We start from the raw sequence: 14,351 nt of genomic DNA, 5'->3' as shown, positions 1-14,351 counted from the left end.
TTCAACCACAAAAGTTTGTACACTTTGAGATCTTCTGGAAAGGTTTATTGTGCCAGCATATATACAAAACTTGACAACTGATATTCCATACAGTAAATTAAAAGTTAATATTAATCTTCTCAGTAATAGTTCTTGCAGTCTAGGAATTACTATTTTTTAAGCGCTTCACTCACTTCTTTCCAAATTTTTTCCTCTATTTTTGAGGTATCATATTCTCGCAGCATATCAAACTCTAGCCATGGCTTGCTCCACTTCTGTGCTTCTTTCATTTTTTCTTCAGGTAGCTCAAACTTTATTCCTTTTATATTGTATTTTGGCCTTTCCCACCGTTTTGACCATGGCTTAGGTTTCATTCGTACCTGGAGCTAGGGTGAAATATTTAAAAAAAAAGGAAAAAAAAATCAAAAGATATCAAGTAATCAGAATTTGATTGGGAGCTTAGCAAAAGGTGAGAACTGCTGCTCTAACAGAAGTAAAACAGACCAATTTGTCAGCATGTTAAGGAACTACTACTTCAAACTGTTAGAAGAAAATGAATTGTGTCCACATGACTTGTTATAGTATCTTGTAAATTGAATAAATTGAAGTTAACTCATCTTTTTTAGTTCTACTCCTGTTCCTAATTAAGGAATGTATACTTTTGTCACCCTGTAACTAACATAACAAAGAGCTGTTTAACGCCCTTCCAGGATATCAGTCGGATACAAAAGGTACCTAAATGATCCTCTACTCTCCCTCTGAAACATGTGGCTCCTACCTTGTTTACAGGAATTTCTTCATGTTCTAAATGAGACACGGGTTTCATATTCACATCAAAAGTACTATATTCAGGGAGGGCATCTCGCAGGTACATCAGGTTGTCATCTAGCCTCTTTTCCAGCTTCAGAACCTCAATCGCCTGGATTCGAGGACTGTACAGTTCATAACATATTTCAACACCTTAGAGAGAGGAAGTCTGGTTTAATAAACAAAATTTGTTAGAAATACTAACACCAAATTAGTATTTCTTCAGTATTATACATCCCTTATTCAAGACCTGTTTTTTACTTATACAGAGAACTACACTATACAGTGCTGCGTGCACACGTGGTTGTACACGTGCATTGTGCCTGCACAGGCAAATGCAGATTTCTAAGTCAGGTCTTTGGTAACAGTATGGCTTACGTGACATTGAATGGCTGGAATTTAAGGAAGATGAGCTTGGGTTTTAAACTTCACTCCCTTTTGGTTCTAAGAGCTGTTACTGCCTCTCTCACTGTATGTGTAATATAGAGACACCCACCCCTTTCATATTTGCTCTCAGAACATCAGTATTTGCATCTCCCCCCATTTTGTCATAAATCAGAGTATGAACCTACTACAAAACGCTACTAATCTGTCACTTCTTAAACCGTTCACACATACATCCCCAGTTCATGCAAATACAGAGCGCTCAAACTGGGCTAGTATTTACATGGCTGGCAGAAGACTTCCCAGGCTTAAATACAAGCACAACCATTGTGGGTCACATTCAGTCTCCTCAGAATACAGATCTAAAAAGTATACGGGCAACAAAAATCACTAAGCACTTCCACGCCTTCAAATATATAGCACATTAGCATCTCTGTGTATAGAGTTTTAAACCTGCAGCATCCCCTCGTAGGCAGACTCACAGTTTCACTTTAATCTATTGTCACCCTCTCTCTGGACTAAATTTCTACAACAGATACTCCTTCACACACACAACATTTTTTGCTTAACATTTCTAGCATAATTACCACAGTTAAAAACCCACCTTGGTCTTCTATGACATTCCGAAGGACAAAGGTAGCACCTAGTCCTTTTCCTCCTCTTTGAATGCAGATGCCTACAAACCGGCTGGCTTTCTCATTGGCATATGGATTTGCAGTAGTAACGGCAAGTATACTGCCTGTCAAAAAAAAAAGAAAAAATAAAAAGTCTGTTCAAGTAAACACACACCAAAACACAGAAAGAGAATCAGACAAAGTGCATGCATTTAGGTTCATTTTGAAAATGTTTTGTTTTCCATTAAAACTGTCAGAATAAACTTCTAACATGCCCTGAATTCATGTATGTTAAAGAAATTTTACAGGTTAACTATGAAGCTTCTCTACCTTTACACCTTCACCTTTATTTTTTACTCTTCATTACGGAAACTGAATACAAATAATCTAATGTATTTTGTTTTATTGAGATTTACTGGTAAACCAAATGCTAAAGGGCCAGGATTTAAAAAACATATAAGAAACCCATTAGTATTATACTTCTAATGGAAACTGAATGCAAACATGAAATTAAAATATGAAGTAGTATGTACAGAAACACATAATAGTTGATCTAACAGATCTGATGCTGTGATGTTCTATGATATTCTACACCTTTTACCATCCAATCCTACAAAAAATACTGATGAAATTATGAAAACTCTAGCACCGTTACTGACCAACATAGAACTCTGGGATGTTGAAGACTTTCCGTCTCTGTATCATATCCTTCCTTTCTATAAAAAATTTAAGAGGATCTGTTCTCCCTCTGGGAGGTATAAATTCAGGGCTCAAGAACCTGTAACAAAATCCAAACTTCTGTAAGTGTTAAACAAAAGCATTTGGCAGCTCCATTTCACAAACAGTAACGAACGCACTTAAGAGTTGATCTCAAGGTCTAAGCCAAAGGCGGACACATGGCCGATATCCCTGCCACCTTGTGGCATATTAAAGAGATGCATGCCTTTAACAGATGAAAAACCTCGCCCATCACCAAAATCTGCAGAAGTCTTTAGAATTATACATACTTTTTCCCGTTTCACTGCTTTCAGGAACTCTACAGTATTTTAAGAGTTTTTTTAAAAAGCATATTTCAATATGAATTCTTTTTGGTAGAATTTTGCAAATACTTTTTGTGCAATAATGTCCTGGAGCTTTAAGAAGGGGCTCACAGAATTACCAGCCTGACAGCACACCTGAACACAGGCCTACTGTGAGAAGCACCAGGACACCCTACCTCCTCTGCAGTCCCTGCTTCTGCTTGTCGATAATGATGGGCTTTGGAGGCGGCTGAAATGTTGCTGGCTTTCCATCGCTGCTAATGCGGCAGCTTGAGGAAGAAAAACACCCTGTAAAAAGGAAATTTTTTTACAAACGTGTTTTCAAGTTGAACTGCCCCAACAGTGCGCGGTTCGGGATCTACCGCCGCAAAGCAGGTCAGGGGCACCCCCGACCGAGGACACCCCCACCCGTTCCCGCGGCAAACGCGCCGGGGCGCGCTGAGGGCCGAGGACAGGCCGCGGGCAGCCGCTCCCCGCCGCGGGCGGGAACAGGGCACCGGGCAGGCAGGGGATAAGGGGTACGGGCGGTCCTCACTGCCAGGCAGGGCGGGCGGGGCGGCGGCGAAACCCACCACCCCCGCGGCAGCACTCCGCGGCAACAGCCTCCCACAAGCGGCTGCCATGGCGGCTGCTGCGCCTTCCGGCTCGCCCGCGCATGCGCGCAGCGCCGCTACGGCGAGCGCAGAGGGACGAAGGAGCTCCAGGCGCGAAGCGGAGCTGTGGCTGGCGGCGCTGCCCCACCGCGGCGGCGGGGAGGCGCGGAGCCCGCCTTGCCCGCACCAAAACCTGCCCGTGGGGCGGCCCAGTTCGTACGTGAATGGCATCCTGGCTTGTGTCAGCACTAGCGTGGCCAGCAGGGACAGGGAAGGGTTCTGAGCCCTGGGCTCGGCACTGGTGAGGCCGCGCCTCGATTCCTGTGTTCAGTTTTGGGCCCCTCACTCCAAAAAGGCCATTGAATGACTCGAGCGTGTCCAGAGAAGGGCAACGGAGCTGGGGCAGGGTCTGGAGCACAGGTCTGCTGGGGAGCGGCTGAGGGAACTGGGGGGGTTTAGTCTGGAGAAGAGGAGGCTGAGGGGAGACCTCCTGGCCCTCTGCAACTCCCTGCCAGGAGGGTGCAGAGAGGGGGGATGAGTCTCTTGAACCAAGTAACAAGCGACAGGACAAGAGGGAATGGCCTCAAGTTGCACCAGGGAAGGTTTAGACTGGATGTCAGGAAGCATTTCTTTCCAGAAGGGGCTGTTGGGCGTTGGAATGGGCTGCCCAGGGAGGTGGTGGAGTCCCCATCCCTGGAGGGGTTGAAGAGTTGGGCTGACCCAGCGCTGAGGGATCTGGTGGCGTTGGGAACGGTCAGTGTGAGGTTAATGGTTGGACTGGATGATCTTTAAGGTTTTTTCCAACCTAGATGATTCTGTGAGAAAAGGGCCTTGGCCTGCCCTGCTGGAGGGTCTGTGGGGCCATGGCTGTTCTGGGCCCCAGGGAGGGGCCCCTGCCTCGAGCAGCACCCCAAATGGCAGCAGGCTGCTGCGGCTGCCTCCTCACAGCATGGCGGGTGGCAGAGCGAGGGGTCAGTTGGTGCTGGAGCCAAGTGTCCCTTCAAGTGTGGGGTGGGAACAAAGTAGCTCCTTTCAGCCCCATCCCTCAAGGTTTCAGGTGGGGGAGAAGGACCCAAAAGGAGGACTAGAGAGCATCCCCAGACCTAAAGCAGACATGGAAGGGGAGAACAATGGGTGCCATGGCATTGGGTTGCAGAGCTGGAGCTTCCCATGTGCCGCTGGGCTCATCAGCGGTGGTTGGAACACAGTGCAGGCAGGCTTCTAGTGGCTCCTTGGGACACCAGGTGGACCCACAACAGTGTATTAATGCTGGCTTTGTGGCATGGAGGTGGTGGTATGGTATCCAGAAACACACTCTTGGATGTTTTCATGACAGAACAGCTCAGCTAATAATTGTTTTCTGGGCCATTGTTAGCTTTATCCATAATTCAGATAACCTCCAGCCCCAGTGTTTTCACCGTCATTACTTTAGAAATTGTTATATACATTGGTATTACTGAGCTACTTCTAAGACATTTGTTTCAATGAGATTTCCTCAGGTATTACTAGCAATCTGGATTCAATTAGCAGCTACACTGGCAGGAGAAAGGTGAAGTTTAAACTTCTCAGAGATTCACTTCAAAATATGCCTGACCTCATCAACTAATTAGATCAATCATGTTGTCTGTGATGTTTCCCCCAGTCCCTTTTATTGGTGGCAGCTGATTTTGTAGCCTGCCTGAGCCCCTACATTAATGAGAGTAATTTTCTAGTTTGGTTTCCTAACTGTGATTTAGAAGATGATAGGGTGTGAAGAAGACAAATTGCAGTATTTCTCAGTAATCTGTTGGATCTAACACAGGAGTTAATCAGGACACGGATAGGACAGAAGAGGGCACTCTGACCCTTAAAATACAAAAAAGTCTCCGTCAACACTGAGCACACCACCCGAAGCAAAGATTCCTTCTCTCTCTCTCTCTTTTTTTTTTGAGTTCTTGTCACTACTTAAGCACTATTAAAAAGGCAGAATATATCTCAGGGGGCTGAGGAACAGAGATACCAGAGTAAGTCCAATAACTTAGTGGTGATCGAGAAGATCCAAAACAGCTGTCAGGAGATGTGTGGGTTACAACTTGGAAAACTACAGATTTGTCTTTGAAGGCAATAGGGTGCTTCAGTGTAAGGGAGCCATTTCTAACTCTTGGCTGACCGCTGTTGATTGCAGCCTGGCAAGACCATCTTGACAGGCTGGACCTGCACCGAGCTCAGGGCTTCCCAAGTTACTACAAGTGAACCTCACTTCACTTGAGATGCCTACAAGCCCCACACCTTGCCCCTGCACCCGGTGTCTAGTTCCCAAGTGGCCTGTTGAGGCACCTTGACATCAAGGCACTGCTGGTTTTCTTGACTAAGCTGGTGAGGTGTGTCATGTCTTTATATTTTTAAGGAGCCCAAGTGCAGGTTGTCAAGGTTGACTTGTAGACAGCTGTTTCCTTATGGTGGACCCCCTGTTCTTGGGTCTCTCTTTTCAGGGACAGCTTTCTTGAGTTTGAAATACAGGTACAAAGCACTCATCTTGAGTTTATTCACTCTATCAGATAGTGTAGAGGAAGGGCTGCCTTCCTACTTTTCTCACCCATATAACAAAATCTATGAAAATATGCATCACTTTACAATCACATGAATGAATGACTTCAGTGAAATGCTTCAAGGAGCAGGGTGAGACTCATAAAGGTATCGCTGTGCTCAGGTGATCTGACAAAGATTAAACAGACTTTTGGCCTTCTCTGAATTAATTTCATTAGAGTTGAGCATATTTCTAGTCCCCCCTGTCAGGTCCTGGGGAAGCTCATCTGTGGTTCCTTACTACTATATAAAATTTTTTTGTGACTGCTTCCCCAGCTTGAATTATAGCTTCCTATTACTTAGTGTGTGTCTTCCTCTCAGGTAGTCATGGCTAAGTCACTCTTCAAGTTCTTTTTGATAAGAAGTGTTGGTCAAATCTATCCTGGAGGAGCGGGGATGTCCCATGGAGCACACTATAGTTGTGTTTCCACAATGCCTAGGCAGCTGTGACTCAGTCTAGGGATGCCGTGTCCAGTGTGTCCAGCTGGACATACTCCCACCTACAGCCTATTTCAAAACCAAATTTCTTTTGGCATGGGCATTTCAGTGACCTGCCTTCCTCCCCTGATGTTTGTGTCCTTGCAGATGTATCAATAAAGACAACATATGCTCTCTCAGGTCACCAGTATAACTGTTCCCTCTTGGACCTATGTAGAAACACACTTCCTTGCTAAAGTTTTTACTGAATGATGGTTCTATTCATTAGAGGGAAAAAAAGCCGATATTTAGGGATTACCCTGGGATGAAGGAGACCTGCCTTTTGTTTTGTGACGCTGTGACTCTGAGCTATTTTAATTTCTGTTTTCTGTGCTATAGCTCAACTTTATTGTAAGCATGAAAGCCTGAAGAGCTGACTTTCTCAGACCACATGCTGCTTTTAGCCAGGTAGGGAAGGGTTATGTGTTTCTGTTGTGGAGGTGCCTGAGAGGCTGTATCAGTGTTGGCTCAGAATGAGTTCAGAGACAGCTACTTCAGGTCTAGGACACATCTGGGTTTCTATGACACTGAATGTGAATTAAGAAACCCCAAAAGCTTGTTACAAGCATCAGGGCAGGGCTCTTACTCTGAGTTGTGTGAACATGGGCAGATTGCTTCCTGGCTGGAGCTGATCTGCCTAGCTGCATCTAACACATGCTCTCTGGATTTAACCCACTCCTGGCCCCATGAGGCCAGGCACACAGTGCTTCAGTCCCAGCACAGATATGTGCATCAGTCTCTGCAGCACTGGGATGAGGGCTGTCAGTGTCATCTTCTGCTGTGTTGCAGTCTGAAAAAACAGAGATTTCTTCTAAATACCCAAGGCCACGTTGCAGCAGCCCCAACACAGCTGTCCATGGAGTAGCAGAGGGTTTGAAAAAGGGACTGAGTTTTCATGTTGCCAAAGGGAACCTGGATGTCTTTTTAGAGGAAACACAGCAAAAAGTGTTAACACCTGCTGTTATTATGTCTCTAAACAGAAAGAGATGTCTACACAGGACTGAGCTGCTCTGGACATGCGGTCTGTTGTGCATTCAGGGTTGAGAAGACCTAAGCCTTCAAAGCTGTACCAGAGGAGGTTCAGACTGAACACTAGGAAGCATTTACTTACTTAAGGATGGTCAAACACTGGAACAGCTTCCTCAGGACCTCTCTAAGGCGGTTGATGCCCCAAGCCTGTCAGTGTTTAAGAGGCATTTGGACAATGCCCTTAATAACATGTTTTAACTTTTGGTAAGTGCTGAATTGGTCAGGCAGTTGGACTGGATGGTCATTGTAGGTCCCTTCTGACTGAAATAATATTCTGTTCTAAAGAATGGGCAGTCAGATGTCCACAGATTCCAAAAGAAATGGGGCTGCGTCTTTGAGGGCCTTCCCTACCTCATCCTCTCTGGGTGTACAGAAAACACCTGTGGTCATCTCCTTCTCAAATGGGAATGAACACTGTCTTAATACAGACCTCAGGACTTGGCATGGTTTGGTTTCAGTTGGTTTTGAAAGTGTAAACATTGCTTTTGATAATTCATTTTTAAAACCTTACTTTGGCTTCTGTTACCACAGGAGTGAAGCTCCTTCAGCTGATATTTATGCAAGTGTGGCACAAATGCGTTTCCTGTCCTCTCACCTGTGTTTCATTGGTTTCTACAGTCGTAACGCTAGGTACAGAGCCTGGAAGTGATCCCTGGTCACAGAAGGACCCAAATGTCGGAGTGAGAGGAAGAAAGGTTAAAGGGTGAATCCCCTCAAGCATTCAGTATGCCCTTATTACTAGGAGATGCTGGGCTCTTATACTGGAAGGATGAGGACAGACGCCATGGTGTGGAGTAGATCCACTGCTCCATGGCTTGAATGGTAACATCTTCCTGAGAAAAGCAACCCAGAGTCTGCTTTTGTCCTAGCTAAATCCTGCCCTTTACAGAGCAACTGTCAAGTCATTCATAGTTGCTGCAGCCTTACAGTGGCCGGTGGAGCAGACATAGCTCCCTTCAGACTGAGGGGCTGTGTATATCACACAGTCCAGGAATATCTGAGTCCTTCAGGCTCTCCTGAAGAACCATGTCACTGTGGGCACGAGGCAATGCCTGGATCCCTCTGTGTGCTGTTTATCCTAGGCATCAAACCAGCTCTATAAACTACTTGAGAAAGGTTTGAGTATAATGGATTTTATGTGAATATTTGAACAATTTGATGGCAGCTCTAGTTTTTCTGGAAGCATACGTTTAATGAGACGTGAGTTTTTGGTTAGTTTAAGCTGAGTTGACCTTGCTGAAACTTAATAATTTGAGATATCCCAAAATATTACTTAAAATAACCTAAGGTGCCAGAACTGTCTGGTTTGAACAGCTGTTCATTAAGGTGGCCATCATGCATCCATAGTTACATTTTTCACCTTACTGTAGAGCAAGCAAAGAGGAGAGGGAGGACTGTTCTTCAGACACAGTGTCCTAGCACTGAGCTCGGAGAAGCAATGGACTGGAAAATCTTCAGCTGGTCCTGTCAAAACATCCCCAGGCCTTGATCGTTTTGGAGTGTACATCCTGTTGGAGCCACGTGCGGTTAACCCTGCCAGACCAACTGCATGTTCTCCCCTGTACATGCAGTTGCTGTAGAAGTGATCATATCTGCTCCCCTGAGCCCGAGGCTCCTGGGGGGCCTCTGGCAATGGGCTTCCATGGCACATCACCAGTGTGTTCATGCCCATCTATTTTCTTCTGTTTCCTTTTCCCTTTCTTGCATTCCAGCCCTGAAGAATAAATTGTTATTGTGTAACCTTTATGGGAGAAGAAAGAAACCAGTTGCCAGTGATTTCTATCAGGGTGCAGGTGATACATGAAATATAAACTGGTCAGTTGGCAGCTTTGCCTGTGCCTCAGTAGATACTGTCTCTATGTTTAGAGTCAGAAGTGTCTTTAAATTCCTCTTGGAATCTGTGGTGTTTTCACATCATCAGGAATTTAAGATATGACTGGCTTTTTCAGCTTCTCTTAGTGTTTTGGCTCTTGGTTGTGTCCCCACTCAGTATTGAGTTCCCTGTGGGATGCCTCGCAACCTTACAGGTTACAGAAGGGACAGCAACACTGGCTTATCTCTGCATCCATGAAACACTTGATTTTCCTAATTTTCTGATTCAGTAAGATATTTTTAAGTGGAACTGAATCTAATGTGGAAGTCAATGTTGAAATGAATCTAAAGTAGACTCCAGTAGTCTGTGTAGAAGACAGGTATAGCATTTCTGCAGAGATTAAATGAGTGAGATAAGTTTGGACAGGGATGGATGACGAGTGTGTGACAAAGTAAGATGAAGTTCAAGAAATGGCACCAGAGGCATTTCCCTTAGACAGTAAATTCTTGGGTCCTCTTGAGTCCTGTATGGGTCCAGATGCCAAGGGGTGTCTGTGTCGAGTTTCCATAGTGTAAGCAATGGAGGGTGAGTCTCTGGAGCCATCTTGCAGAAAAATGCAGCAGAAACACCATCAAGCAAATAACTCATTGACCAGTCCAGGCAGCTCCTTCAGTACTTAATGTCAAACTGAAAGGCAACTGTTGGGTTGGGAGCATCTTCCTCATTCCAGAAATCAGAAGTACTGTCCTTCATAAGTAGTCTGGAACATCTTGAAAACCTAAAGACAGCCCTGAGTTGAACGTCCCCATGCTGTTTCATGAGACGCTTAAAAAAAAAATCAAAATGGATTATGAAAGAAATCCCATTTGTCTTGAAAGGCAAGCGTAATCTAAAGACTGATGGGTGAACTTCCAGGTACCTTTACATTTCATAGAGTCAATATTTGTTCTTTCTCCATTTATAACCCCATTACTCTCTCTAGGTGGGCAGATTTCAGAGGGGGAACATTTGTTTTTCTTGATTAATGCATTAATGCTAGTGGTTTGTCATAGTAAATTATACCTACTATCACAACCAGCTCATGCAGGAGAAAAAGCAAGACAAAAATTTATGATCAAATTGTTCAGAGTCACTTATTATTTTAAACAAATCATGCCAACTTCTGCTCTTCATTACTGTGTGAACAATGACTAACCTGAGGAGAAAATGTGATCCAATATCCTTTGTTTTGCAAAAGTCCTTTAGAAATCATAACATTATTTTCCACTACACTGGTTCACCTGCATGCAGTATTATTGCAGGAAGATAGGTGGGAGAGAAAAACTGCTGCTTCATTTTATGTCTTACTTAGCTTCCCCTGGATTCACATCAGGGCTTTCACCTGAGAACTGGGCTTTACAAGTTCAGTGTCTCAGCCTTCTGCTTCACAAAAGCAGCAGCAGCTGTAGACGTTGGCTTCCTAAACCAGCTGAAGAAGCCCTCAACTCTCCTCGGTATTCATAACACCATTTGTGGCAATCTTGGTGAAAACCAGACTGTCTCAAATCAGCACTTAGGACTGAGTGTCCTTTTATTGTACATAGCTGCTTTTCCTTTATTGCCAGAAGGTACATTTTTCAGAGGGAGGGTTATGTGGAGGCTAGCTGGTGTGCTGTGTCGGGGTAAATGCAGTGAGCTGAAAAGAAAAGATTTTACCTGTCACTGCAGGAAAGGTGGTATGGCTAGTTATGTATGTCCCAAGATGGGGTTGGCAAGTGAAGCAAGAAATTATCAGCAGCATAGTAATAAATAGAAAACATTCTCCATGGGCAGCAGCATCTCAGGCTGAGAATGACTAGGGAAGGGCTGGGTGTGAAATAGCACCGAGAGGATAAACTGCAGAACAGGGCGGAGAACAAGCACCGGAGTGGCGGGCAGGGGAAGGCTGGGAGGGTGATGCTGGCTTGTCAGTGTGCTGCAGAGGGCTGGTACAGCAAAAATAAAAAAGTAGTTGGAAGCTGGGTGGGCTCTAGTCCCTTTTTACCTCAGCTGAGTTGTTTCTGAGGCAAGTTACCTGTGTATAGAAATGCTACCTTTCATACCAATCTTAGGCAGCTCCCTGTTGCTTGCAAACACTAAGCTAAAGATTAGCATGCACACATGCTCTGCACATAACACTACTGTTAGTCCAGACAGTGCCTAACCTGGCCAACTCGGACATTTGCAGATCTCTTGTAAGCCACTGTACAGTCTTCTTCCTTCCTCTGTGTTCTTTGTAGCTGGTCCAGTAACGTTACTGCGTTAGGTATCAGCGATTTGTCTTCGAGCTAGGTGCCCAGAGACAATGAATGCAATAAAATTTCAGTATGAGATTTCTTTAGTGGGAAGTGTCTCTTGCCCTAGAAGCAAGTTAACTGGAGTTCCCTAACGCTAGTGTTGTGGCTACAGAGTGCAAAGGTCTGAATGGCCTGAACTTCAATGCCATTGTAAGTTCCTCAGGCGGTTTTAGATGACATAGTCCAGCACTCTCTGCAATGCCCAGTGCACCTGGGCTTTGTCACTGGGTAGTCTCCTGAGACAACTGTAAAACAAATAACTGGTGATACTATTGTCCTGAGTACTTAAATGCATGTGGAAGCATATAGTTACTCTTGAAACAGTCCTTTCAAATAGAAAAGATTTAAATAAGGTAAAGAAAAAATATTTTTAAGCACAGGTGAAAGGAGGACATAAACCTGTTCTTGCAAATGGTAAACCTAGTCCATTGTTGAATTTGCACTGATGCCAGTGAAATTACACTTGGGATTAATTTTACCCATTCAGCAGAAAGGCATTTCCTCTGATTCCCTTTGATTTCTTACCAGTTTATGATCTGGGAACCAGAGGGGTTTTTGTGTAATTTGCTGTCTGTACAAAAAGGAGGGAAATACCCTGTGCCCCCAGGCAATGATAAGCCTGAGGTGAAAGCTGATCTGTTCCAGTTACGCGGGAGATTTGCTCACTTTGTGTTCCTCGAATGTTCTTCAGCTCTGCCTTCCATTAGACCTGTCCTTTAATAAAGAGAACATTAGAAAGTGTTAAGCTTCAGTGAAATTGCTTTTCTGAAATCTAGAATTGTTCAAATCCATCCATGATCAAAGATGTGAGGATGGAAGGGACTTAGGGAGATGTGTTGTTGGTTCACTCTCACAGGAGAAGACAGTCCTGGCCCTCAATCAGGGAAGCCGATAAGATTTTTTTCACTGACTTCACCAGCTCAAACGGGAGCACAGTCTATGCTGAATGCCCCTATAGGAACGGTCTGTCCTGCTAAGTGCTGTAAATAGGTGGGAGCACAGCAGGGAGCAGCCTGGGCTGTAGCTGTGCTGGAGTCCAGAGGTGGGACTGCAGGATGCACTGTCATTCCTGGGCAGCTCTAATCTGCTACCTTGCCTAGGTAGCAAGACAGAGAAGATGCTGTAGCACTGGCAAACAGTACCAGTCTGCCCTGGGTCCAGGGTTGTTTATTCGGTTCTTAGCCCACACCACTCTGTCTTCACTATGGCTAGTAAGGACTTCTGAAACACTGGTGGGTCTTTTAGCACCTGTCATGTGGCCATATTCAGGCTATCAAACTTCAAAGCAGGATTCCTTCCTGCGGTTGGGATGGCCAAAGTCCCTGCTGACTCCCAAGCCACACACAGGAATTGTCTGGATGCCAGGTGGCCTGGGTGAAAAGTGTGCCAGGGACTAGTCCAGCAGGTAACTGTAACCAGATGAGTTGCAGTGCCTGTGTCCAGACCCTTGCTTGGTTCAGCTTATTGCTATAGATGTGGACATTATGCAAAGGCTTCATGACTATGCTTGAAAAAAGTCAGTTTTCTGGGAAAGAAGGTCTCTGGCAATGAAAATGTCTTTCCCAGTCTAAGTGTCCAACGTAAGTTCTAACAGTAGCTGCAGTAAGCATGGGGTGTGATTGTGTGTAGAGGATGTGTGCCCATGAGGGACAGGAGAATCTGAGGGAGCGCTGAAGGACTCTTTTGCTGTCTTTCATGCTATTGCACTTGCATGTCCTCAAGGTGGAGTCCACAGTACTTGTGAGGTTTGGGATAGGTGTCTGTGGTATCACTTTAGGTATCATTTTAAGCATGAATGTTGAGATGATTCCCAGTTTGTATAAAATTGCATCATGGCATGTTTCTCCCACAGGACAAGCAGAGAACTTCTAGACAAGTAAAGCTGAGGAAGAATTCTGGTTCCTGTGGAAATGCATGACAATGTAAGTTATCTGTGAGGGTTGGCAGTAAAACAGGAAACAAAAGGGAAAAACAAAGTGGAGATCAGGATTAAAAGGGGTCTGTAACCTGAAGTGACTCACACCTGCATAGCAGCAGGATAGAGACAATTGTCACTTGGTTACCATAGGTGAGATGATAGTAAAAAGCCATACTGCTGCTCACATTGAACCAGCTGGGAAGTCTCTTCAAAGCAAAGACCATCTAGGTCACAGATAGGTATCTTGAGGTGTAAAATTCAGGTTCTTATTTAACAAGCACTCCCAGAGAGCAATGGAATATACTAAAGGAAAGATAGCAGTGGGAAAAAAAAAAAAAAAAAGCAAAAAAGCGCTCCAGTATATACCATTGTTCAATTAATGGAGAAATCTTCCCAAGATAACTGTTGGGAGAGGACTAATGTGTCAGGTCAAGTGAGGGAGTAGTTTCACATTACAGAAATAAGAAGACAGTGCAAGTCCTGAAGGTCTCAGTGAATTTCAGGATCTTAGCTGGGTGCTGTATGCCCACATAGCAAAAAATCTCAGGGAATGACATCCAAAGAAGCAGGACAGATGACACACAGGGAAAAGGAAGGATCCAGTTCACAGATGAGGAACTCTGAACCTTGAAATCCTTGTCTCTTGAAATCCTTATGTGACTTACAGTGGAGTACAAAGATGAAGTAATGAAGATGACTCCAAATCCCTGTAGTTCTAGTACAGTGACTAACCCAATAACATCCTGTACACCAGGCACTAGCTAAACCCAGCTGGATATGCTGGTCCCAGATAAAGCACAAGACTTTGTGTTTTGTA

At 44.6% G+C, this 14,351-nt stretch overlaps 1 protein-coding gene across 1 annotated transcript; it reads right to left on the bottom strand.

Moving 5' to 3' along the window:
• Positions 1 to 30: 30 nt before the first annotated feature.
• MRPL19 (mitochondrial ribosomal protein L19) lies at positions 31 to 3,471 on the bottom strand. Its single transcript, XM_074921859.1, has 6 exons — positions 3,360 to 3,471; positions 3,001 to 3,112; positions 2,444 to 2,562; positions 1,775 to 1,909; positions 758 to 939; positions 31 to 365 (listed from the first exon to the last, which is right to left on the bottom strand). The coding sequence occupies exons 1-6, from the start codon at positions 3,445 to 3,447 to the stop codon at positions 150 to 152; spliced, it is 852 nt and encodes a 283-aa protein (XP_074777960.1). The 5' UTR covers positions 3,448 to 3,471; the 3' UTR covers positions 31 to 149.
• Between the last annotated feature and the right edge of the window lie 10,880 nt (positions 3,472 to 14,351).

Source organism: Athene noctua, chromosome 1, assembly GCF_965140245.1.
Source record: "Athene noctua chromosome 1, bAthNoc1.hap1.1, whole genome shotgun sequence".
Taxonomy (NCBI): Eukaryota; Metazoa; Chordata; class Aves; order Strigiformes; family Strigidae; genus Athene; species Athene noctua.
This window is presented reverse-complemented; position numbering and strand designations above follow the sequence as displayed.